We start from the raw sequence: 27,415 nt of genomic DNA on the forward strand, positions 1-27,415 counted from the left end.
TTTCATGCTCCATAAACTTGAACTGATCCAATATTCTGTCTGGCTGTGTCCTAACTCACATGGAATCACGTTCATCTAACAGCCTTGTGCTCGCTGATCTGCATTGGCACCCAGTATAACAGTGCCTCAGTTTTAGTATTTTCAATCTTGTTTTCGAATCCCTTCCTATCATTGATCCTCTCTACCTCCATAGCCTCTTCCAACTTTACAAACTCTCATGATATCCTCCAGCTCTGACCTCTTGCACATGCTAATTTTAATCATTCCACCGTTGGAGCTGGAGTTACCCTAGGTCCTAACCTCTGGAATTCTCTCTAGAAACCATTCTGTTTCTCTACCCTCTCATTCCTCGTTAAGATGCTTCTCAAAACCTAATGCTTTGTTCAAGCTTTTGGTCATCTGTCCCAATATCTGCTTTTGTGGCTCCTGTGAAGTGCACGGGACATTTTATTAATTTTACAACTATGTAGTTTATAAGATCGCTTTGCTTTGGGACTGTGTCTTTAATCTAGGGTGAAATGATGGGGGTCATATGACCTGTTCTGAAGTATGCCTAATGACATGCTTGGATGATACGCTGTTAAAGAAAAAAATGGAGGCCTGGTTTGTTTGCGTGTGGAGGCAATGATAGCAGCATCACTGTTTACAATGGTTAGCCTGCTAGTCTCCAAAGTCCCAGGAAGGTTTTGTTTAAATTGATTCATGGGATATCGGCATCGCTGGCTAGGCTAGCATTTATTGCCCAGTGCTGTTAGGGAGGGAGTTCCAGGATGTTGACCCAGCGATAATGAAGGAATGGTGATATGTTTCCAAGTCAGGATGGTGAGTGGCTTGGAGGGGAACTTCCAGGTGGTCGTGTTCCCATGTGTCTACTGCCCTTGTCCTTCAAGATGGTAGCAGTTTCAGGTTTGAAAGATGCTGTCTAAGGAGCCTTGATGAGTTTCTGCAGTGTATTTTGTAAATGGTACACACTGCTGCCGCTGTTCGTTGGTGGTGGAGGGAGTGAATGGTTGTGGGTGTGGTGCCAGTCATGTGGGCTGCTTGTCCTGTATGGTGGCAAGCTTCTTGACTGCTGTTGGAGCTGCACTCCTCCAGACAAAGGGAGAGTATTCCATCATACTCCTGACGTGCGTTATAGATGGCGGACAGGCTCTGGGAAGTCAGGAGATGAGTTAATCGCCACATGATTCCTAGCCTCTGATGCGCTCTTGTAACCACAATATTTATATGCCTAGTCCAGTTCAGGTTCTGATTAATGGCAACCCCAGGATGTGGAGAGTGGTGGATTTAGCGATGGTAATGCCATTGAATGTCAAGGGGCAATGGTTAAATTCTCTCTTGATGGAAATGATCATTACATGGCAATTGTGTGGCGTGAATGTTACTTGCCACTTGTCAGCCCAAGCCTGGATATTGTCTAGCTCTTGCTGCATTTGGACATGGACTGCTGAGTTTCAAGGATAGCTAATCAGCAGTTCTGCCTAGATACACAGCCCATGTGATTTACATTGCCATGGAGATGAACTTTGAGAGGGGAAGTTCTTCTAACATACATCTGAAACTCATTGATGCTAATAGTCTGCCAGGATCCAGGAGAAAGGGAGCAGCTAGAGGCCGAATGGGAGCAGGAGCTCGCACTCAGTATGGAAGACCCAATTTGTGAGGACTTGAAATGAGACTGGCAGATTTGCCTGGCTTGCAATAGAGGTAGAATCACCAGGATAGGTGCTCATTATGAAAGAACAATTCTGGGGTTAAAAGTTACCTGACTGGAAAAGGAAGTAAACCCTTGGGAACTAAGAATCTCTTTGGACCAGCCCCAGGAGAATTGAATATCTATTTAAGAGACATTGTAAACTATAACTGTGGAGTGATATTTTCAGTTGTGTTAAAAATAAAAGGGAGAGCTCTGTTCTTAGTTTTAAGGTATAATTGACCTACAAAAATGATGTTTAATCAATAGTGCCTTTAGCCTGGTTGTTAGAGTAAAAGGTTAAAACATGAAACCTTGCCTTGTTCTCCTTTCAGCTATCAACTGGATTTTCATTTTTTTTTTTGCTATTAGTCTTCACGGGGATTGGAACGTTATGTTAAAGATACTACATAAGTGCAAGTTATTGTTATTATTAGCAGTCAACCCAGTGGAAAAACCGAATTGGTAATCCTTAGTCTTGGTTTATTATGCCAGAAAATGTGAGTTCAAATCTCACTATAAGAGTTGATAAACTTGAATAAAATGAATCAAATCTGTGGATTAAAAAGCATTTATTGGTTAAGGTGAATATTCTGGATAGCTGTAAAGACCCGATCAGTTCACTTTTACAGAAGGAAACCTGTCACCTTTACCTGATCTGGGGTTATTGGTGACTCCCGTTTCATAACAACCTGGTTCACATTTAATTACCCTCAGATGTAGCCCAGCAAGCCATTCAGTTTTATTGAAGGTTCAAGAAGGCCCAGAAAGCTTTATGAGACAAATGACATTTGATCAAGTAGAATCTGTGATTAGAATGTGTGTCATGAAAATCTACTTCATAATCAATGCACACAATTGTGCATATAGTAGTCCCTCATTAAGTCAATTATAATGCTCAGTGGTTGGATCCTAATTATTACTTTTATCTGCCGATAGGTAGCTTTGTGCTGATCAAGGGAACAATCAAGCACTAATTAGTGGAAAAAATGTTGCCTGCTGGTTTCTCAACAAAATGCCTTGTCTTGCAGTTCTCCTCTTGATCTCCAGCTGGTCCTCAGAATTTTCTTCTTCATTCTCCTAACATGCTCCCTTATTCCCTCGGTACAGACTGCTGCCCTTGGCACGCCTCTATAAAACCCTTAGCAGGCCTGTACTTCCTCCATTGTGCATCACTGCTGAATTCTTTTCTTCTTAATGTGCGTACGATTATTTTTACCCCACCCGCCCCTCCACCCAGACCACCAACACCACCGCCCCCCCCCATCCCCCACCCCCTCCCCAGCTTCCTCTCTTCCCCACCCACTCCTTCTCCTTGATTTCCTGCTCCTGCCCACTATGGGTGATCCCTGACATTCGGGGCTGAATTTTAGGTCACATGGGCGGGCGTGCTCCCGACCCAATCGGGCGTAAAATCACGCGAGATGACGTCGGGCGAGCGTCTCGCTGTCATCACGCACTCGCGCAATATTTCGCTAGATGGGTGCACCACAAAGTTCAGAAGCGCACCTGCTGACAATTAAGTGGGCAATTAAGTGGGCAATTAAGTGGGCAATTAAGTGGGCAATTAAGTGGGCAATTAAGTGGGCAATTAAGTGTGTAATTAAGCCCATTAACGGTGCAACTGTCTGTGATTTTTCATGGCCCCTCCAACCTTACGGTTGGCGGGTGGGCAATTCGGCCAGGCAGCCTTTACACTTTTCATCAGACGTCGTCCAAGGGCGGGATAAAATCTCTGTTGTGAAATAAAATTAAAATAAATACCCATGGACAGCATTTTTATGATGTATGCTATCGGGTGCTTGACTATGATACATGGACATTTTTTTTGCAGCTTTTAATACCTTTCTTTCACCATTTGCTGGCCCGCAGCTCCCCGAGGCAGCTCGTCTGCCTTCAGGGAGCTCTCCCGCAGCGCTCACCCCGCACCCACGGTGACGTCATTATCCCCCGCCCTCTTCCCTCCCCCGCCCCAGCGTAGCTGAGCATTTCAGCGTGCATTTCGTGCTAGCTGGCCGTTAATTGGCCAGCCAGTGTGAAATCGCAGTTGGGGGTCTCTGTTTCCCGGCCGCTCCCGGACCCACCGATTGCTTGCGCCCGCCATGGGTAAAATTTAGGCTTCAGTGTATCTATACTTTTTTCAGCATTTTCACTCTTAGCGGGGGAGAGAGAGTGAAAGATGTTACAGGCCCTTCTGGCCATGATTCTGAGAGTGGACAATCAATCAGCAGGGATGGGGTTTTCAAAGTGGGCAGCTGGAATCAAAGAGTACGAGGTTTTTTTTTCACTCTTTAAGTTACTCTTACCGGGTTAATAAATAATATAATAAAGGGTTAATGCTGTTAGAAGCGGTAATTCCTTGCAATCTGAAGCATGAGCTGAGGTAATGGCATGTTGACTCCTTGCCAAGATACGTTTACCAAGAATGCTGTCCAGAATGCTTAAAAGCTGCACTTCTCATTCTTAAAAGATCAACAGTAGGAACTATATAATGTACTGTTTGGCTGGCTTCCAAATGTACTCTACTTTTATTTTCAAAAGACACTTATATCATGCCTAAGAATTATGGCTTGGCCTCCACTAATACAGACTTCAGAGACTACCAGCAATGGGATTTCAACTGCACAAAGAAAGAGGTACATTATGATCCCATTTGAATTCACTCTTAAAGCTCATTGTCACAAATCTCTCTTCATAATAAAGTTTTCTTCACCTGAAAACAACTGCCATCAATTTACAATAATAAACCTCAGTTTCACGTAACTACAATTGTTTCCAAAAAAAAAAGCAAATGCAATTGTAAATCTATTTCCAGAAACGTAGTGAGGCTCATTAGGCCTGGCTCTGTAGAGGCTCACAACAAAATGTGTGTACGTGGAAATGGGAGTTGAAGAAATATACTATGACTGTCATAATCTGCACATATTTGTGTACAAAGGAGAAAACAAATGAATGTTGTCAATAAACAGATGGAACATTATTCTCAATCTTTTGTGATGCTACAAGACATTTGGCCATCTATAACATCGACTACTTTGGCAAGCAATGCACTTTCCAAGGCCTAGTCTAGTTAGACATCTGTTTTTTTGGCATCAAGCACTTTGTCAAACATGACAGTTCCCCGCATCCATTGCTGTCTTCAGAAATACCTGGTTGTTTCTTAACATTGATCCTCTTTTTTTTTGCAACATGATGCTGATACACAGTAACAGTAACCCAACCGACTCCGCATCATTGAATGGTGATGACTCGGCCATCATGAAAACTGACGAAAAAGGCTCACTGTATGTTGCGTTAATTTTGAGAGTCGCTGCCTCCAATGTTTTTGACATATTGCTGGATGAGAGTTAGCGGTTTGTTTAAGTAAATCATTGCCATACCAACTTAAAACAGCCTTCCTAGTCTCCGATTACTTGTTGTGTTTTCAGTTCACGCAGAACTTTTTGAGTTGATGCGAGTGCCTCAGTCTGGAAAAAACTACAGTTAGGTCATCCTTCAGCCTCAGACTTAGAGGGGAACTTGCGGGTGGTGGTGTTCCCATGCACCTCCTGCCCTTATCCTTCTAGGTGGGAGAGGGCACACATTTAGAGGTGCTGTCAAAGGAGCCTTGGTGAGCTGCTCCAGTGGTACACATTGCTGCTACTGAGTGTTTGTGGTGGAGGGAGTGAATGTTTATTGTTGTGGATGGGGTTCCAATCAAGCGGGCTGCTTTGTCCTGGATGGTGTCGAGCTTCTTGAGTGTTGTTGGAGCTGCACTCATCCAGGCAAGTGGAGAATGTTCCTTCACACTCCTGACTTCTGCCTTGTAGATGGTGGACAGGCTTTGGTGAGCCAGGAAGTGAGTTACTTTTCGCACGATTCCTAGCCTCTGACCTGGTCTTGTAGCCACAGTATTTATATGGCTAGTCCAGTTCAGTTTCTGGTCAGTGGTAACCTCCAGGATGTTGGTAGTGGGGGATTCAGCGATGGTAATGCCATTGAATCTCCTTGGGAGATGATTAGATTCTCTCTTGCTGGAGATTACTATTGCCTGGCACTTGTATGGTGCGAATGTTACTTGCCACTTATCAGTCCAAGCCTGAATATTGTCCAGGTTTTCTGCATATGGACACGGGCTGTTTGCTGACCTACATTGGCTCCTGGTCAGGCAACAACTTTATTTTAAAATTTGCATCCTTGTTATCAAATCCCTCCATGGCCTCACCTCTCCCTATCTCTGTAATTTTCTCCAGCTCCACAAATCTCTGAGATATCCACACTCATCTAATTATGGCCTCTTATGCATCCCCGATTTTAATCGGTCCTCCATTGTGGCAATGCCTTCAGTTTCCTAGGCCCTAAGCTATGGAATTCCCTCCCTGCACCTCTCCGCCTATCCACCTCTCCACTTTGCTTTCCTTCTTTAAGATACTTGTTTAAATCTACCTCCCTGACCAAACTTTTGGTCATCTGTCCTAATATCTCCTACTGTGGCTCTGTGTCCTATTTTGTTTAAGATGCCTCTGTGAAGTGCCTTGGGGCATTTTATTACATTAAAGGCACTATATAAATATGAGTTGTTGTTGTATAAATGAAGACAAGAACTGGTCTGATGAATGATCATCAAGTGGGCATGCTCATTCTGTTCCTCTGCACAGAAGCAACCTAAACTGTTAAGTGTTTCCAGCATGTGCTGTTTCAATTTCATATTTCCAGTATCTACACCCTTCCATAGCTTGTGCCTTGAAATTAGACTCTTCAAATATAAATGTGAGATGCACTTAGCACATATGTGTGAAATTCATTTATCTGCTATTTTGTTAGAGATGTTAATCCAGTTAAAATCAATGGTTTAGCCACTCGAATAAAATAGCAGGGAATTTCTATATTAACCTATTAAGTAATCAGGCACCGGTATTCAAAGATCGCAATTCCAAGGCATTGATGTTTCATTAACTTTGGTTGTTCTTTTTCCATAACTAACTTGAGGGAGTGGAAGTATACCTTAATATTTGTTTCTGGAGTTCACCCAATACCAGCTTCTTAACTTGAACTAAACCCGGATCATCTCTCACTCTTGTGCTCACTGATGCATATTGACTTATCATCCTTATATTCAAATCCCTTCATAACCTTGCCAATCCCTATCTCCTCCAGCTTTATAAAGGTCTGGAGATCTCCACACCCCTGCAGTCCTGGCCTCTTGTGCATCCTCGATTTTAATTACTCCACCATTGGTGGCCATGTCTTGAGGTGCCTAAGGCCTAACTCTGGAATTTTCTTCTTAAATCTCTCTGCTTATCTACCTTTATGCCTCTCTCACCTCCTTTAAGTCTCTCCCTATATCTTACTTCTTTGACCAAGCCTTTGTCCTGAAGTCTCTTTTTGTGCTGCTCAGCTGCTGCCTGATAATTCCCCTGAGAAGCACCTTGGGACATTTCATTACATTAAAGGCTGTATAAGAAAGCAAGTTGTCATTGCTGTTGTAATGTACATTTTGTCTAATTACCTTTTGAATATTGCTGAAAAGCTGAAGCCTTTCATCTTGTGCTATCAGGACAAACACAAGAATACCAAATTTCAAACGATCAGAACAATTTATACTACAGTTTATTGTTGTGATCATGTGAAGTTTGGCATTCTTGTACTTGTCCGGATGAGTCAAAGATGAAAAGCTTTGGCAGCATGTCTCTTTTTTCAGCAATATTCAAGTTTTCTACTACCAAGTGACTGTTAGTTACCTTTTTGGAACAGGCAATTATTCCTAAATCGTTAAGGTAACTACACCAATCCAATAGTAGCTATCACCTTCAATCCAAGTTGTTTCACTTCACTTTTGCAGTATTGAATAACTGTCCTGCTCTCAACTTCAAAACTTGAAATCCATTTATCAATTGCCAACTTTTCAAAAGCAATCTTCTAGTAGTTAATTGTTTTCAAAATAATTTCCGAGAGAAGTTTGAAAAGTGGCAGAGAAAAAGGAAGGAGAGAATGGTTTTTTTATCTGTGATTAGATGGAGGACTGGAGATAGTTAAATGACAGAAGCAATGATGACGAGAGAAATTAGAGAAAAAAAATTATACCCCAGATGTAGACCAAATGTGAATGGTTATAAAGACCCTTGCAACATTCTCTACGCCGACATTCCGGAATAAATCTCACCTATTCGACATTGTTAGGTTGATATTACAGATGCTGGGAGTCTCCAATGGGTCGACAACCTAAAATTACCAGAATTAAATTCCCCAAGTAGAAATTCTACAATTTGTGGGTAAATTGGTGCTTCAGAAGGTGCTGGGGATTTCAGGTAGATGCTGTGGCCTTTTGCCGATTGCCAGTGTAGAGTTCTGATTCTTCTTTACCATCCCTTTATTGTAGAAAATTTGAATGGCATCCTTTGCTGATTCACGAGAACATATAATTGGACTCCTTTCTTGTTTCCATTCATCTGGTGGAGAAGTAAGAATCTATCCGAATACTCCCAGGTTTTAACCCCACTGATTAGCGATTACTTTTGGAATTTAGCATTTACAGTAAGGTATAGGAAACCTACTCAAGAATGTAGTGGCCTTTGGAAAGGAGCTGTCCCAACTATCATTAGCAGTTAATTGGCTGACTGGACTGTACAGACTGGACACAAATGCACCTACCAAACTATCTTCATCAGTTATCTACTGCGCTTCTGGTATTGGATTGAAGTGAGTTGCAGGGGGCTGCTTATGAGATTCGCATCTCCATTGCTAGATCTTTGTCTTCTACTTCAGGGACATTCCAATTACCATTTCTTTGCAGATTCACTGTAGGGCTCTGTCATCAAGTCACCACCCACAGTTATCTTCAGCTGTTTCAGCTTTCATCTGTTGACTATCATTTATTATTGAGAACATTTTCCTTTGATTCTACACAGTCACATTTGTGGCGTAAATCAATTAATTTCCTTCTAGTTATGTTTAGTATATCAATGGAACATAAGAAGCAGAGGCAGAGGTTGGCCATTTATCCCCTAGAGCCTGCTCTGCCATTCAGTAAGGTCATGGCTAATCTTCTACCTCAACTCCACTTTCCCACATATCCCTGAATTTTATTAGTGCCCAAAAATCTGTCGATCTCATTTTTGAATTCAACAACTTTTTGAACTCAACAATTGAGTATGCATAGCCCTGTGGGGTAAAGAATTCCAAAGATTCATAATCTTTTAATTCCTGCATCCTGCAGAGATAATGGCTGCCCTGATCGGATCACCTTGCACTGTATATCATCCAAACTCATGAACAGGTCTAAGGCCGTAGCTTTTCTCCCTGAAAAGTGCCCAGTCTACCTCAGTTTACCCTGCAAGGGAAAGGTATCTCAAATTTTTGAGCAACAGGTCAAGTTAGCTGTTTCACGCTGCTACTATGCAGTAGCAACACAAGTGGTATTCACCACTAACAGGATGCTGCCATCAAGCCAAAAAAATACATTCTGCCTATCACCCAAATGAGTAATGTGGTACATGAATTCCAGTGCCAGTGTGATGCTAGACATACAAACCATATGTCCCAAAGGTTGGCGGTTTGTATCATATAGCTTGTCCCAGCCACTATTCACAATGGGCAAGGTACAGACCATATCCAACTGGCCTGTGCTTGCAAAACTCAAAACACAGTGACCTACATTAGATCTGATTCTAGGATTAGATAAAATGTGCTAAATAATCCTTAGCATGCTATGAATTACACTGTGAACCAACTTCAGATTGTCAGTCAGACTCACAGTGTGGCACATTTACATGTACTGGGGGCTACATATATTAATACGCAGGGCCCTGTTCTTTCCAGGCAGGAAGAACATGTACACACATTACATCTGTTTCAGTTAAACAAAATAAGTGACAGCCATTCGCTGACTCATTCCTCAGGGCAATGCCTTGACCAATCAGGGTCAAGCTGTCCTATTTAAATTTCAAACAATGCTTGGCAGTTAACTTGTCAGTCACCATCACTGATGCATTCTCCATGGCAACGTTTTTATCAATCAGAGTCCACTTGTCAACCAATCAGCACTCTCATACAGTATAAATTGTTGTTTTTCCTTATATTGGTATTCTTATGGAGTGTCCTGATGAGTCCAAGACGAAAAGCTTCAACATCTTTTTTCAGCAATACTCATTTCATAATCCTTTCAGTGAAGACATTTCTCCTCATCTCAGTTCTAAATAGTCGACCCCATATTCTGAGGCTGCGGCCCTATGTTCTAGATCCCCCGCCAGAACAAACATTTTTTCAGCGTCTACCCTGTCAAGACGGTTGAGAATTTTATCTATTTCAGTGAGATCACCTCTCATTCTCCTAAATACCTTGGAAAGGAACACTTGAAACTATTTACTTATGTCAACTATATTGTCTACTCAATGGCCTGGATTTTCACCGAGTCGGGTTGACTCAGGAACCCTTTAAAAATGGCGGGTTGGTCATGATTCTGGGATTCCCAACCCCTCCCAGGCTGTGCAACTTTCAGGAGTGCCTTTAAAGGATAAGGTGTGCTTCCTATCAGAAGCCCACATCTGGCACTCCCAACCTGGTTGGCTCCATTGTGGAGATAAGTATGCCTACTCCTGCACAATTTTCATGAAGTCAGGTCAGGATTTTAAGGAATCGTGGTTCACAGCTCTTCGAGGAGTCATGAACTCTAGTCTGCATGAGGGGACCTTTTAAAAGGTAAGTTCAAGAAGTGCCCCCATTCCCGTGCTGCCCTTCCACCCACCCCCTATGTCCCTTTAAGCCTCCTATGTCAAAAGGCCTGAAGTACAAGCTAGTAAACGTGTCAATCATCTAGGCTCTTTCAAGTTTCAAAAACCACAAATCACAAATACTTAAAACTATTTACTTATGTCAACAAACTTTCCAGTCCTTGCAAACTGTTCTGGAATCTAAAGAATTCTGTGAGATCAAAATTAAGACAGCCGCTTTCTCTGCATCTACCATTTTTAAAACTCTAAAACTCAGGTCCAAGGGATTTGTTTTCCTTAGTTTCTCCCATAATATTTCTTTATTTATACTGATTTTTAAGAGACTTGGCCGGCAAACTAGCAACACTTTTAAGCCACTTAGAACCTTGTGAAGTCTTGAACTTCATCGTCTTGGAAGAGTCTAGGAAACGCTACACTTGCTATCAGTTTTAAGTGATCAGGTTTTGCAGGGACATCTCTGTAGTATCTTACTGAGTTTTCTTTAGATGCTTGGAAAGTTTTGATGTGCATCTCGATATGATTCCAAGTTCAGTAAATCTTCTGCTTTGGAGCTTGCTAGGTCACCAGCCATCTAACCAAAGTTGTCTTGGATAAAATCTTGTGAATTTGTACAGAAGGTACTGGTACTTAGCTGTTTCATTACCACTTCAGGAGGTATGTATTATTAACAGAGATATTCAAGTTTGGGGGCAAAGTTCTATGGAAGTTTGTACCTTAGCCCTATGACCTGAGCTGCTTCACGACATTCAGGTAATGGTCAGGTAAGTTAGTTTGGAAGATCCACATTTTAAAATGTTCTTTTCCCCACAAGATTCAGCATTAGAATCACCAAAGAAATAAGGATCGTTTTGAACTTATGAAGAGAATTGTTTTCCAAGCAATGGCAAAGCATTGTTACTGTCCCTCTCTCTGGTCCCATTGTAAATCACTCACCTTGCTTTCCCTCCCTTCAGTTTGTTTAAACTTTAGACAATTATAGGCCCAATTTCAACTCTGAACAAGTGGATGGGATTTGAGTGATTTAACTAGGCATTGAGCAGTTGCGAATGATTTAGTGCTTGTCACTTAGATGCTGACGTGGTTGTAGGTGTAGTTGTGAATTGCACTAATCTACTTTGAAATCTTTGAAAAACTCTTTTAGATTGTCATGTGCTTTTCTCTTTCTCTCTCTCTCTCCCTCTCTCTCTGTTTTCCCAGGGGAACGTGACATTTTCCTGCACGGAACCACGCATCGTTCCGGTCACGTTCATGACTTCCAGTAGTTACTTGCTGCTGCCGGGAACAAATCAAATGAATGAATTATCTGTCAGCTTCCAATTCCGTACCTGGAATAAGGATGGTCTGCTGCTGTACAATGAACTGCACAAAGCGTCTGGAGCTCTGCAGATTCACCTCAGTGATGGTAAACTGAAAGTAACTGTTCATAAATCAACAAGGAGCCAGGCTGACATCACTACAGGTAATTACAACAGTTCATTTTGCTGTCTGTGGTGACAGCGAATGATCTACAGAAATAGAGAGGATCCCTCACATTTATTTTTCATCATTTTAAGATTGCACTCAGAGAACACCAAGACTATTCAATGCATGCAATGTATTTTTCTGGGAATGGTAAAATCTAACTCATCTTTTTCCTAAAGAGTAAAGAGGGAGAATTAATGAATGAATGCTCCCTATGTGGAGCTTTGTGCAATGAGACATTTCAGGGCAATTTTTGTTTTGGTGTCCTTCAAAACTGAAAAGACTTACAATCTGTGTGTGGCCTTTCAGGTTAAATTTCTGCAAAAAAAACTAATGTACCACCTCAGTTCATTATTAATAATTGCAATGGTACTTGTCTTAGCTTATATTTAATTTATTCGTGAATCATGTTGAATTTAATGTTATGACCATAAGAGAACGATGTTATACTTATGATATTTGACTAATAATTTCGATTAATTTGTGGAAACCTTGTGTTGAATGGCCTCAGTTTCCTGTGATAAATCTACTGTATACGGGGCACCATAGTGTCTGTGGTGGGGAAGGAAGCTTCCCTACTGGGGTATAGTTTGCTTTATGTTAACTCAAACAGTTAATGCCAGTGAGTAATTTGACATCATATGTGTCATAAACTGGACCAATATTACATTTTTTTTATTCATTCAAGGAATGCGGGCATCAGTGGCAACACCAGCATTTGTTACCCATCCCTAATTGCCCTTCAGGAGCTGATGGTGAGCTGCTTTCCTGAATACAACTGAGTGGCTTGCTAGTCCTTTGAAGAGGGTGATACAGAGTCAACCACATTGCTGTGGGTCACATGTAAGCCAGATGATGCATTGACCATGGATGGGAGGAAAATCTATATCATCCCTTTCATAAACAATATAGAGATAGCTGTCAATTTTTTTATTTGTTCAGGAGATGTGGGTGTCGCTGGCTAGGCCAGCATTTAATGCCCATCCCTAATTGCCCTTGAGAAGGTGGCGGTGAGCTGTCTTCTTGAACTGTTATAGTCCATGTGGTGTGGGAATGCCCATAGTGCTGTTAGGAAGGGAGTTCCAGGATTTTGACCAATTAGAAGTGAAGGATATATTTCGAAGACAGGATGGTGTTTGACATGGAGGGGAACTAGCAGGTAGTGGTGTTCCCATGTCTCTGCTGCCCTTGTCTTTTTAGGTGGTTGAGGTCATGAGTTTGGAAAGTGCTGTTGAGGGAGCCTTGGTGAGTACTTGCGGTGTGTATTGTAGATGGTACACACTGCTGCTATTGTGCAACAGTGGATAGGGTGCCAATCAAGTGAGCTGCTTTGTCCTAGACAGTGTCAAGTTTCTTGACTGTTGTGGGAGCTGCACTCATCCAGGCAAGTAGGGAGTATTCCATCACACTCTTGACTGGTGTCTTGTAGATGGGGGACAGGCTTTGGGGAGTCAGGAGGTGAGTTACTCTCCACACAATTCCCAGCCTCTGACCTACTCTTGTAGCCACAGTATTTATTTGGCTAGTCCAGTTCAGTTTCTGGTCAATGGTAACCCCCAGGATATTGATGGTGTCATGAATGACTGTAGAGCTTGCATGGGATGGAACTCTATGCCAGGACATTAGGAATGCTGCAATGTTCTCCAAGCCCATATTCAGATTGGTGCTTCTGATGTGTGATGCACTGATGCCAGAGGGTCAGACCATATAATCCAATCCATATCAATAAGGACAAAGTGACTCCACCGTCTTTGTTTCAAACTGTCAGTCAAGTATTTTAGCGATTAAGGAGTTGGACTCAGAGGAGACAACACTTCTTTTCACTAGCGGTGCAAAAATAGCTTTATAGCTAATTGGCAGCCCATTTTACCCTACTTCAATGGTAAAGGAAATCTGGCATGGTGTGAAACGGACTACGATCCCATTCTTGTGCGACTGGCAAAGATCAATTTTGACCCTATGGAATCAAAGACCCCAAAATTGTGGGGAGCAGAGGGGCTTTGAGGTAGCATTGATTACCCAGGATGGCGCAAGATTGAATTTGGAACAGACTGTAGCTCACCCAGTATTCTGCCTCATGTAAATTGTGGACGATATTCTAGTGGTGGGGTAGAGAGATGAATCTTTCACATCTCTTCACCTCACACCTTGAAGTTACCCCCCAAAAACATAATGTTGTATCTGCCTCTATAAGGAATCAAAAGAACTCCCACCAGCTCAGAACTGGCATGAGTTTCACTGAGATGCCGGGGAACACCTCAGAAGTGTGCCAGGGCAAGATTATTGGTCTCTAAGTGAATCAAACACCTATGAAATTTCAGTATGTTTCTCTCTTTGGAAAAAAAAAGAAACAAAATAAACGCTAATTGCCTTCGGGCCCCCACCCCCACCCCCACCCCCACCCCCACCCCTGTCATTGAGGCTACATTTCACACCAGTGGGTAGTAATGGAATTCTCTGAAATGTCCTTCTAGGCGTTGCTGGGTGCTGGGACAGAACCTACAGCCTTCTCTCTTCGTGGCTGGAAGTTCCTTTTCACTGCACTTGAGCCATTGGCCTGGACACATCAGAATTTTGGTGCAAAGAATTTTACAGTGCAGATGGATGCCTGTGCTTGCAGGACCTTTGGGATTGCCCCCTCCTTAATGGTGTGATCTGTTACCTCCTGATTAGGTAGATGGGGCCTTCCCTTAAGGTGTCACTGACAATGCAGCATTCTCAGTACTAAAGTGTCAGTCTCACCACAAGCTCAAGTCCTACCATGGGACTTGAACCCTGATTTTCTGACTCTGAGCTGAGAGTTCTACTAAGCTGATGCAGTAACAGTATTTGTATTTGCTTAGGGAATATGTGCCAAGACTGTTAAGCCCAAAATGCCCAAAGGTATGTAAACAGTTGTATCTCACTAATGCAGTATGCATTTCTCTATCAACCTACACGTAATTAAAAACATCTCAGCATTGACATGGATAATAAAAAGAAAAGCTGTAAAAGTGAATGGAAGACGTAGTCAGAGAAGTTTTTTAGAAGTAGTTTGATGTTTGTGAGGAAGATGATATAGCAATTTTTAAAAAATTCATTTATGGGATGTGGGCATTGGTGGCTAGGCCTGTATTTATTGACCAAACCTAATTGCCCTTGTTTAGAGGACATTTTAAGAGTCAACCACATTGTTATGGGTCTAGAGTCACACGTAGGTCAGACCAGGTAAGGATGGCAGATATCCTCCCCTAGAAGGGCATTAGTGAACCAGATGGGTTTTTACAACAATCGACATCATTAGACATCCAGATTTTTTTATTGAATTCAAATTCCACCATCTGCCACGGCAGGATTTGAACCCAGGTCCATAGGGCGTCACCCTGGGTCTCTGGGTTACTAGTCCAGTGGCAATAACACTACACCATCACATCCCCTTTGAGAAAAGAATTACAGCAAGAATAATAGACCATAAATATAACATAGTTATCAATAAACCCAACAGGGAGTTGAGGAAAAAACTGGAGAGAATGTGGAACTTACAATCGCATGGAGTGGTTGAGACAAATTGCACAGTTGCACTTAAAGAGAAGCTAGCTAAGTACATGAGGGAGAAAGAATTAAAAGGGAGATTTGCAATTCTCAAATCAAAACAGAAAGTGCTGGAAAAACTCAGCAGGTCCAGCAGCATCTGAGAAACAGTTAGTAAGTCAAATAAGACTGATCTTCAGAGCTGAAGGAGGGGAGAAATGTGATGGGTTTTATGCAGTTGAAAATGGGGAGGGAGTGGAAGGACAAAAGGCCTTGGACAGGTTAGAGGGCAGGAAAGATTAACTGACAAAGATGTCATGGAACAAAGGGGAAAGGGAGTGGTAATGGTTGCAGTAAGGAAACAAAACATTTGTCCGGAGTGAGTGTGAATGGCAGTATTACGAACAGCTCCGTCTGAAAGCAAAAAAAAAAATGAGGAGCAAGATTTTGACTGCCACATGGCAATAAAACAAAATCAAAATGGGGGGCAGAGTTCATGGTCTGAAATTGCTAATCTCAGTGGCCTGAATTTTTCGAGAGCCAAAATGGCACTGGAGGCCCAATTTTGGAAATTTTGTCCCCAATCTGGCACTCAAAATTTTTGCCAGACAGGGGGATCGGGGACGGGTTGTAGTTTGCATTTCTGTGGTTCATGGAGACAGCTGAACATGTTAAAGTGCAGTAGCCTTCAGTCAAATCTAATTTCCATTACTGGGATGCCCAAAACACGACTTGTAGCGTTTACACTCTTCAGGAAAAGATCTGAAGCTGCCAGAGTTCTTTGGAGAGTTAGGGTACCCTTCTGGAGAAGTAAGACACCCTTTTGGAAAGGTCCAGGTACACCTTTGGAGAGGTAAAGTGCCCTTTGGGATTGATAAAAGTAGACATGAATGTACACAAACAGTGGATAATATTGAAAGCTGCAGTCGTCCAAGACTTACCTAAGTAGCTTATAACCATATCTATGGACACGTTATGCAGCGTTACAAGACTGGATCTGTGTCATTAACTTACTCTCTTTTATTATTCATTTATGGGACGTGGGCACCGCAGGCAAGACCAGCATTTATTGCCCATCCCTAATTGTCCCTGAGAAGGCGGGTGGGGTGCCACCCTTTTATATCGCTGCAGTCGATGAGGTGTAGGATTTTATAACCAACCCCTGCCCCCACTGGACATGTTTTTGGTTGGGGGAAGGGGCACATACATATGAGGGGCACCCACTCCACCACCTTCCCACCCACCCCCCAGCTCTCCTCTATAATATGGTAGGTGGGTGGCTGCCAATATTGTCATACTCAAATAAATAATTGAAGTTCGATTGAGCTTGTTACCAAACCAACTGACCAGGATATTGTGCTGCCCATGCCATAACATGGGTGGAGTAGGCAGCCTGTTTTTTTTTAGGCCAAATTGGAAGAAAGTGCAAAGGAAGGATTGACAGATGATTGAGTGTTTCCCTGTGCGCAGTGGGGTACCCCCCCCCACGCCCTCCGCGCACGAGATGCTACACCACGTTTATTTTATGGCCAACTGTCCCTCAAAACCCAGGCCTCCCTCCCGCACCCCCAACCAGGCTCTCAGATCCCTTCCCCGCCATAAAATGCCAGAACTTACCTGTCTCCGACAGCCATCGCTCCTCTTCCTGCTCCTCCTTGCAGTGCCCACTACTGAGCTGCGGCACTGCTGGGACAAGTCTGAGTGGCCACCAGCTCTCAAGGGTGGGACTTCCTGCCCACTGAGCGGTGGAAGTACCCTGTGAACCTGTTTAGTCTATCCGCGTCACATTATAGCTGCAGGGCAGGCTTCTTCTAGGTGCACCAACTGCCGACCGACTTTACTTAAGGGGTTTGGGGATGCGGATGGGCACAGCAGGTGGTAAGCAGTCTGCCTCCCATAATATCCAGCCCCTAGAGTGCTTCTATTTGTGGTGATTTGATACAACTGAAGGCTAGGCCACTTCAGAGGTAGTTAACCAGATTGCTGTGGGTCTAGCGTCACACGTAGGCCAGACTGGATCAGGGTGTCCCAAAAGTACATTAGCGAACCAGATCATTTTTCACAACAATCAAGTAGTGTCATGACCATTATCACTGAGAGTAGCACTTAATTCAATATTTATTAACTAATTGGATTTAAAACTCCACATAGTCTCATAGTGGTATTTGAATTTGTGTCTCCAGCACATCAGTCTGGTCCTTTAGATTACTAATCCATTGATATTACTGCTGCACTACCAACCCCACTCATAGACGTGCTGATGCATCTGGTCAATTAGCTATTAAACTAATTAAAGACCATGGCAACCATGACAGCAGCCTCAATAGAGCTATTGCTTTGTTATCAACTAAGAAAGTGAATGATAGTTTGAAACTCCTGTAATAGAAGTGGGAGAATGTTTGTTTTCCTCTCCAAAATTAGCAGCTAGTGAAATTATTCTGTTCTCTGAGTTCTTTACATTCATGTTTATCAGTGTTTTGGGCACCAAAAATTCTAACCATTTATTAAACTACAGAATTGACTCAACCGAAAAACACAAAAGGTATTTGTCCACAATCCCCTACAAATCTAGCTCTGAATTATATTTCAATATTAATGCTATGTTATATAATTTGAGCCACTTTAATACTATATACCTACTTAATATTTTATTCCGATATAACATTGAAATCCAATATAATAGTGTACACAATTTAATATCATATCCGTCTTATATTGTGCCAATGTTTAATTATGTAACCTACTTAAAATGTTGTGCTCCGAGTTAATATGTTCCCATTTTAACATTGAAGCCCTATTTAATCTTGTGCCCCTATTTAATATTGAGCTTCTATTTAAAATGCTATACTCTTATGTGACCAATTGATATAATCTTCCCCTCTTTAGTGTCCCCAATCACTAGTTTACCCCTGTTGCAAACTCAATACTCCATCATAAATTGCTACTCAAGGATGCCGTTGGTGTTAAATTAGCAGTTAGTAATACAGGCAGAAAACCCTGTCCTGATGATCTGGAACAAAATCAGAAATGAATTCAAAGAAGATAATTTAATTTTCAAGCACAAATGGAGTTACTCTGCAGCTACTGATTCCTCCACTTGTTTTTCACTTGGACAGTCCAGTTGGTTATTCTGGGGTAACAACACCATTGTGTGCACAATGTCTCAGAACAGCTGTAAACACAGTTCTTTATTTATTGACTTGGAGACCTTCGGAATTACCATTTAAATGAGTTGGTACTTGATTGAGGAGTTGTGAATTACCAGATTTATTAGATGTGTGAAAGGCCTATAATTCACAATCGCTGCAGATGTAAGCAAATTATTTTGTCTTCCGTACAAGCACTGGGTTTAAATTAAAAGAGCAGAGTGAAGCCAAGTTGCCATCTTCACAGTCTGGCTTCAGCTAGTCTTCCACTTTCTCCCCTTTCTCCATAATTTCCTGGTACGAGTAAAATATTCTTTCCACCACCAAGCTCTATGCTCAGCCATCCTTTGGGAAGCTACGAGTTTCTAGGCAGGGCCACAAAGTGTGTAGATCATTGTAAGTATCAGCCCTATCATGTAAGGTGAGGGGAGGCTCATGAGGAGCATAAACAGCAGCATACTTTTGGGCTGAATGCTCTGTTTCTGTGCTGTTATTTCTATGCAATTGTGCATATAGTTGACATATGAATAATGGCACCTTGATAAGATAATGGTTCTTGTGGAACCGTAGCCAAACAAGGAATTATCGACTTCAGGAGAGGATGCAACACTTTCTGTGTAACGCATTAATGTACTGAGGTCAGTATGGACGATCTCTTTCCTAAAACCAGACTCCCAATTCTTTGGTAAAGAGATTGCAGGGGATTATTGGGAGGGAAGTGGTTTAGACAACTGACAGCTTCCATTCAATAGATTAAAGTTTCCAGGCAGTTTTTTAATAGCACTGAAGTTGACAAAGATTTATCCTGCCCATTTTATTCTGGTGTAATGTTTGCAGTACATACCAATCTTGTTTGTCAAGCTAGACTAATTCTTCTATTACATTAGCCATTCTTAAATTGACTTTTGAGAATTAAATCAACCCTACAAATTCACGCTCTGCATGTTGGAATTCATTTACTCCGCTTTAGTTTTTTTTTCATCAATGCAGCCAGATAGAATCATTAGAAGGCTTATGCACCATTTGGTCCATCATATCTGTGTCTGCTCTTTGTAAGAGCAATTTACCTGGTGCCACTCTCTCCCGCCTTTTCCCCAGAGCCCTGAAATATTTTTCTCTTCAGATAATTACCCAATTCCCTCTTCAAAGGCACAATTGGCTTCCACCACACTTTTAAGCAGTGCATTCCAGATTCTAACCACTCTTGCATAAAAAGGCTTTTCCTCATCTAGCCTGTTTCCTTTGCCTTTCATCTTAAATTGGTATCCACTGGTTCTCAATCCTTCCACCAATAGGAACAGATCCTTTTTATCTGCTCTGTCCAAACCCCTCATGATTTGTAATTCCTCTATCAAATCTCCTCTTAATCTTCTCTTGTCTAAGCAGAACAACCCCAGCTTTTCCAATCTATCCACCCCGGAACAATTCTTGATGAATATTGTCTGCGCCCTCTCTAATGCCTTCAAATAGATTGAAGATTCTCAGGCCTCAATTTTTACTGAGGTGTGGGAGCATAGCACCCCTGGTGGTCATGGCTCGAGGTTATCGGAGATCAAAGGTAGAGGGGGAGGGGACGGGAATTCAGCATGATTTTTCAGGTGGCGGGGTGTGAGTGGGCGGGGGGGAAGGTAGTGGTGGTGGTGGGGGAGGGGGATGGTGTGCAGGGGATGAAATGCTGAGAGTGCATTGCACAGTCCGTGGTGAGGTGAGGTAAGCTGGATAATTCCTGTTGCCCCTGGCCAATGGGGAGTTCAAAGAGGAGCCAATTTCTTCTATTTAAGTTGTCCTCTTTTATAAGCCAGTCAATTCCACGTGCTGTGGTCCTCGTGCCAGGCTGAAGATGATGCGGGCCTCCTCCTTGACTTGCGATTAATAAGTTGTCAGGCCGTGACTTCTGCTTGTTAAGTAGGACCCTCCGCCAAAACATTGCCATGACATGCCATCTCAAAAATTACAGCAGCCAAAAATTTTGTGGGTTGAAGTCACGACGCAGAATTTTCATATTTTAATCCAGGCCTCAGAGTGTACCTGGCCATTTCTCAGTCATTCATACTTCGTAACAAGTAATGTTCACAGGTTACGTTGAATGGAAAATCGGGGCGCACAACCAATGATGTTCTATCTGCTTAAATGAATGGACAGCAAATTGCAGCTATTGGCCCACTGTTTCCTGACCAGTCATAGCTGTGAGGGCTGCTCTTCATCGGGAGGGTCTGATTAGGTAAATAGCCTTTGTGAGTAGGAAAATGTGTGCATCAAACTCTTCACTAGTGAAAGGGAATTGATGTGGCATGTTCCTGAGTAACATCACAAAACACTCAATGCGCAAGAGAATATATTGTGGAGTAACTTGATGTTAATATAAATGTGGCAGCCATTTTGGGCCCAAAATCTCATTGACATGCATGTGAATGGTGTGAATGACCAATTAATCTGTTCCTCACTCTCTTGGTTAAGAGAGCAGTATTAGCCAAAATATAGAGAGAGCTCATTGCTTACTTTTGAATATTGCTGGGCAGTCTTTAACACCCGCACAAATCCAAAGAGCAGCCTAATGGGGCCTCACTTCAGCACCGCATCCAACAACGCCGACGATGCAGCACTAATTTTAATATTTCCAGCTTAAAATACGAGCTGCAGTTGCAGTTCCTGCTGTGGGATGTTAACATACCACCTTCCAATTCAGCAGCAAACAGCTGGGTCCAACTGATTTTTACAGTGGTCCCATTGGGCTTTCTTTGCTCCCTGAACTCAGAGGCACTAAGCTTTATGAGTATTTTCCTTTCAAGGAGCTGAAACACACCTTCATAAAGAATATGGAGAGGACTTGCTTTTTCCCCCTAAGCGACATTTCTCCTTTGTGAAGGGTAAAATTAGATACAAAGATATACTTTTTCCCCTGTGCAGAAAAGTTTCCAGTGAAGCAGATTTCTAGAAGCTGGGATGGACGTCTCCATGATCAGCTGGATACCCATGCCTATGAAAATCTTGTTCTGTTCTCTGTAGAATTAGTTCTTTGTGTTTAACTGCTATGTGGATGCAATGAGCAGTCTAACAGCCACTGGATCTTCTGGCTGTACATATATTGGGTAATTTACTCTTCACCTTCTGTACCCCATATAGAATATTTAGCTGCTTGTTGTTTTCCAACATGATGTGCGAGACTCAGTATAGATCTTCATCTTTTACCATTTTGACCTGATAAGTCTAGCTTGTCTGACAGTTGTGTTGATTGTCGATTTAGTTGGCTTATCTCAATTGATTTTGGATAGAACCCAGCTGATGGCTTTACTGCCGCTGTTTGCTGGGTTGTTTGTTGAGGAGCTTTCCAAAAGAACTATGGCCCAATGATGGAGTCAGTTGCTGAATGAAAATTTATTGGCTTCAAGCATTCATTGGTTTGAATGTCTGCTGAACTTACCCAATAATTGCTTGTTTCACTTTGTAAGTTACTTTGCTTCAAATTCATTATGTTCTCTGCTGCACATAGCACTCTCCTTTTGGAATGGTAGTGGAGGTGACTTTTGATTTTACCTAGCAGCATTCAAACAGGAGAAGGCCATTCAGCCACGCAAGCCGGTTCTATCATTCAGCTAGTTCATAAGAACTTAAGAACTAGGAGCGGGAGTAGGCCATTTGGCCCATCCCTGCTCTGCCATTCGAAAGGATCATGGATGATCTGATTGTGGCATTAACTCCACTTTCCTGGTCCCCTGTCAATCAAAAATCTGTCTAACTCAGCATTGAATATATTCATTGGCCCAGTTTCCACTGCTCTCTGAGGGATAGAGAATTCCAAAGATTAACGACCCTCTGAGAGAAGAAATTCACGGCTGAGCTGCAGGCCAACTCCATTTACCCACCTTGATTCTACAACCTTTAATGTCCTTGCCTAACAAAAATCTATCAATTGCAGTTTTGAAAATTTCAATTGACCCCCCACCCTCAACAGCATTTTGGAGGGGAGGGGGAAGAGTGTTTGAGATTTCCACAACAGTTTGTGTAAAAAAAATAGTACTTCCTGACATCACCTTCGAACGGCCTAGCTCTACTTTTACGATTAAATCCCCTTTTTCTGAACCTCTTACACTCCCTCCACCCCACCCCACCAGAGGAAATAGTTTCTCTCTAACTACGGTGTCAAATCCAAAACATCGTAATGCTTCAAATAGATCAGCCCTTAATCTTCTATACTCAAGGGAAGATGAGGCTAACCTATGAAACCTAGCATAATTTAAACTGCTCATTTTGGCAAATCTGTGCTGCATCGTCTCCAAGGACAACATATCGGGTGTTGCAGAGATCTGAACACAGTGTTCTTAATGAGCTTTATGTGACAGTAACATTACTTCCGACCTTTTATAATCCAACACCCTTGAGATAAAAGGCCAATAATCCATTAGCCTTTTCAATTTTTTTTTGTACCTGTGCACTACCTGTACTTGGATTCCTAAATCTCTCTGCTCCCCTACAGTTCCCAACTGCTAAAGATTTTGTTAGCAATAACGTAGACATAGCTGGAAGAATAACAGTGACCACTATTTGTATTTAAAAGTCAAAAGCTCCCATTTGTGCTCAGGATATCACTAACGCAGAAACAGCTGGAAGGATTCTTCCTCCTAGGTTGCTACCCCAAGGTTCATGGAACCAAGTAAATGGAGTTACAATAGGGATTAACCGTGGTCAAATTGAAAGGCAGGACAGACTTGAGGGGATGAATGGCCTTCGCCTGTTCCCATGTTTCACAGAGGGAGAGGAGAGATTGCTCTGAATTTGTGTATCTGCCAAGGCTCACATGGTGCTCTTGCACATAACTCACTGGGTTCTGGGTTCAAGTGCCACTTTACAGCTTGAATGCCAAATTCAATGTTGACACTCCAGGGAGTGTCCTGAGGGAGTCCTGCACTGCTGGAGGTACTTTGTTTTTGTCTTTTGAATGAGACATTAAACAGAGGTCGCATCTGCCTGGTCTGCTGGATGTAAATGATTCTATGGCCAGGATTTTCCAGTGGTCGGGCAGGCTGGGTGGGTGGGCCCTGGGCCCAGGAGCGGTCGGGAAGCTGACTGCCGCTCGCGATCAGGCCCTGACCACGATTTCACGCTGGCTGGCTGTGCACGCTGCAGCGCTCAGCACTGCTGGGGTGCGGGCACGGGGGTGGGGAGGAGGGCGAGTGCAGAAGTCCGCACATGCATGTAATAAAAGCTCCTTGAGGCACAGAGCTGCCTCAGGGAGCTGAAGATTTTTAAAATTAAAATAAATATATTAAAAATAATGAAAACATGTCCCCTCGTGACTCTGTCACATGAGCAGGGACATGTGAAACATGAGTGTAAAAAGGTTTTTTATTTTGATCACTGTTCGAAACCACATCTCGCCCATGGATGAGGTTTTGCCAAAAACGCAAAGGCCGCTTGGCTTTCGTCAGCCTGCCAACCGAATGGTTGGGCAGTGAAAAATTTTGATCAATCAATTCATTAAGGGTCTTAATAGACCATTTAATTGTCAGCGGGCACGCTGCTGACTCCCACGTGTGCCCACCAAGCGCCCAAACGCGCGATGACATTGGGATTGCGAGTCATTTTACGCTCGTTTGGGTTGGGGGCATGTCTGCCCAGCAAGCGAATTGTTCTGCCCTGTGGCACTACTTTGAAGAAAAGCCGTGGACCTATTCCAGGTGTCCTGGCTAATATTAATCCCTCAATCAAAAACAGATTATCTGGTCATTATCACATTGCTGTTTTTGGGAGTTTGCTGTGCGCAAATTGGCTGCTGCATTTCATACATGACAACAGTGACTACACTTCAAAAGTACTTCATTGGTTGCAGAAGGTTACGAGATGACCCATGGTTGTGAAAATTGCAATATAAATACAAGTCTTTCTTTATTCTTTTCTTTTATATTTGCTCAAGTCAGATCAGATAAAGAATTCATGAGACGTCACTTCAACAATTTTGTCCTCTAGTTTTATGAAGGTGCTGACCAATACTGGACTGCAGTTCCGTAGGCACCAACCACCCCTCACTAGTGAGTCTACATGGCCATCCCTCATGTATCAGTTCAAATAGCGAGGCTGTTTGACCATGAGGATGCTACACAACCAATTCCTTTCCATACACCCTCCAAAGCAAGTTACTGGATGCTTGTAAAGGATCCCAATGATTTACTGCCACACTCTACCTGGGACAGGCAGGATAGTTTCCTTCTGGGCTGTATCCTTCCATCTGGTTGTTTGACATTGGAGCCAATCATCATATTGCTGCTGCCAACCGAGGCAACTGACTTAACAGTACAGTTTGGAGCCTTCATATTCGGTGTAGTTCAGTACCACACCGGGGGTTTTAGCTTTGCACCAAGTTACCAAGGGAACTTCTGAAACTAAGCACCAACACAAATTGGTCCAAGAAACAATTCAGATTTACATGGCAAATGACAGAACTCAGAATTGAAATCAAACAAATTCTCATCCCTAAATTTAATGGAATGTTTCACTGATGGTCACAATATTCTAACTATGTTCTCATTAATGAATCCTTCATTATTATACCACTGACAGTTTCCTATAAATATGTAAAGTGGACAATTTCTGGTCTACCTCGAGTAATTCACATTAATAATATAAGGTATAAGGGATGGCTTTTGATCTGTCGTGTGTTAAATTGTAATTATAATCTTTATAATCCCTTGCCTATCCAAGAGCAACATGAGATACTTTGACTGTCTTCCAGACAGATAGTACAACCAGCAACCATCAAACGTTCACTGCAATTCTTATTATAGAAGAAGATGAAAATGAAATAATATATTACCATTGCATCGGAAACCCAGGAATGGTATGAGACAGGGAGAGATGAGAACAGAGATCTAGGCCAAAGACACAAAAAGATTGTAAGCTCAGAATGAAGACTGCAGGGAACTGGAGAGAGAGAAACTAGTTGAGATGAATAAAACAGTAGGTAGATCAGTGGCGCAGTTTGATGAATAGTAAGTACTTATCTGAAGATGTGACCCCAGTCATTAGAATGACCCTGGTGATCCAGTCTTCCATTACGAAGGAATGAAAGCAGGGAACAGACCGAAAGTTTAGCAGCCTTCTAGTTTAGTTGAATCAAAACTAAATGAGAAGTACAAAGATAATGTGGATGATAATGTGGATCAGTAGCAAGAATCAATGAAACAAAAAAAGAACATTGCTGAAAACATGCAGCAGGTCTGGCAGCATCGAGGGAGGGAGAAAGAAAGTTAGCATTTTAGGTTAATGACCTTGCATCAAAAATCATACACCTAAAAATGTTAACACTGATTCTCTCTCCACAATTGCTGCCTGACCTGCTAAGTGTTTTGCAGCGTTTTCTGTTCGGATTTCAGACATCAGCATCTGTCTTAAAGTCACTGTTCATACATTGAATAAAGAACAAACCTGGAGCCTGTCTTTTCCTTAACACAGGTATATTCACAAAACCACAGGCACAGACTCCCCTTTTCTTCCCCTACACCGGTATAAACAGTTTCTTATACACTTAAGAATAATTCCCGAATCTTTCCCCAATTAGTAACAGCTGGTCTTACTTACAAACTAAAGCATGCACTTCATTGTAACAGGATTCCAACATTAACAGATTCCATTCTTAAAGAAAAATGTGCATTTTTTCAGAAAAAAAACTGAAGAGAAATTAATCACACATTTTCAAGACACACTTCCTGAGTTGTCCTTCTTCTAACACTCCCAATAATTTCTCACTAGAAACGTTCCTTTTGGTGAAACAATCTGCAACTGATGGCTTGTATCTACTCAGTTGAGCTTGGAGATTTCCTTTTACTCCACCATCTATTTCAGACTGGCAATATTCATTCTTGATACCTTTTCACTCACACTTGGTAGACTGTACTTAACCGAAAAGGAACGATTGAATATATGTCATGCTAATGGTACGTTTTCTCCAGCATCCGTGCCATATAATATTTCTCCTAATGTTTGTGATAAAAATAATGCCATGTCAACTGTCTCTAAATGTGCGAGAGTCTCTGCAGTCAGAGTACTTTTCACTATTCACCTTATTTTCTTGGCTTACCAAGCCAAGGGGCAGCACTTCCCACTTTCACCCACAAGAAATATTATAAAGCCTGCTGCACTTGAAAACCCACCACAAAGGTTTGCATGAGAGGCGTCCCTAAAAGCAATCATTTTTATACACTTCCGTTTCCCAAAGATGGAAACTCCAGTACACATCTCTTCATCTTTCATTTTTTAAATGGTTTGTTCGCCTGTAAAGTGAGCTGCACCTTGGGATGTTTCATTACAGTACTCAGTTCTAAGACATCAAAACTTGAATCCGGCCTTGTCTGTGTGCCCAGCCAGTCTAATTGTCCCATTAGACTTGGCAGCTGCTCTGTCTCATCTTTGGATGCATCTACTTATTTTTCTGAAGGTCTGGCCCAATTAATTGTGCTGGGTTAACACATTCTAAATAAGATCGCTGATGTAAAGTAACATCAGACCCATACTGTTTTATTTCCAACCCAATATATTTGAAGGCCCCAGAAGCCTGACTCCCAACCTTAAATTCTCTTCTAATGCTGGCAGTAACATTGTTTTGAAACTCACTAGTACCACCCCATAGGAAATCATCAACATGCACCATAAAGATACCCGAGAGTTCCTTGTCATGGTGCCAATAAAGCATGGTTGGATCTGCCTTCAATTGTAGACAACTCAACTTTAACAACACCAATCTAACTGAAATGTACCATAGTCTGGAAGCATCTTTAAAACATAGCCATGCTTTTTTCACTTCCAGTGTGCTCCTTCTACATCTGGCACTTCCTTAGGAGGTATGAGAAACACCTCCCACTGAAGGTGATTTTCCTGCAGAAACGCAGCTTTTATGCCTATTGACT

The 27,415-nt window shown here is 42.2% G+C and overlaps 1 protein-coding gene across 1 annotated transcript in view; it reads left to right on the forward strand.

Annotated features, from left to right (window-relative positions):
• The window catches only part of LOC121285105 (contactin-associated protein-like 5), an 834,028-nt gene that overhangs the window by 327,519 nt on the left and 479,094 nt on the right, over positions 1–27,415 (forward strand). The window contains exon 8 of the mRNA XM_041201256.1: positions 11,599–11,860. Within this exon, the coding sequence (XP_041057190.1) occupies positions 11,599–11,860 (262 nt within the window). The remainder of the gene's footprint in view (positions 1–11,598; positions 11,861–27,415) is intronic.

The sequence above is a fragment of the Carcharodon carcharias genome, chromosome 12 (genome assembly GCF_017639515.1).
Source record: "Carcharodon carcharias isolate sCarCar2 chromosome 12, sCarCar2.pri, whole genome shotgun sequence".
Classification (NCBI taxonomy): Eukaryota; Metazoa; Chordata; class Chondrichthyes; order Lamniformes; family Lamnidae; genus Carcharodon; species Carcharodon carcharias.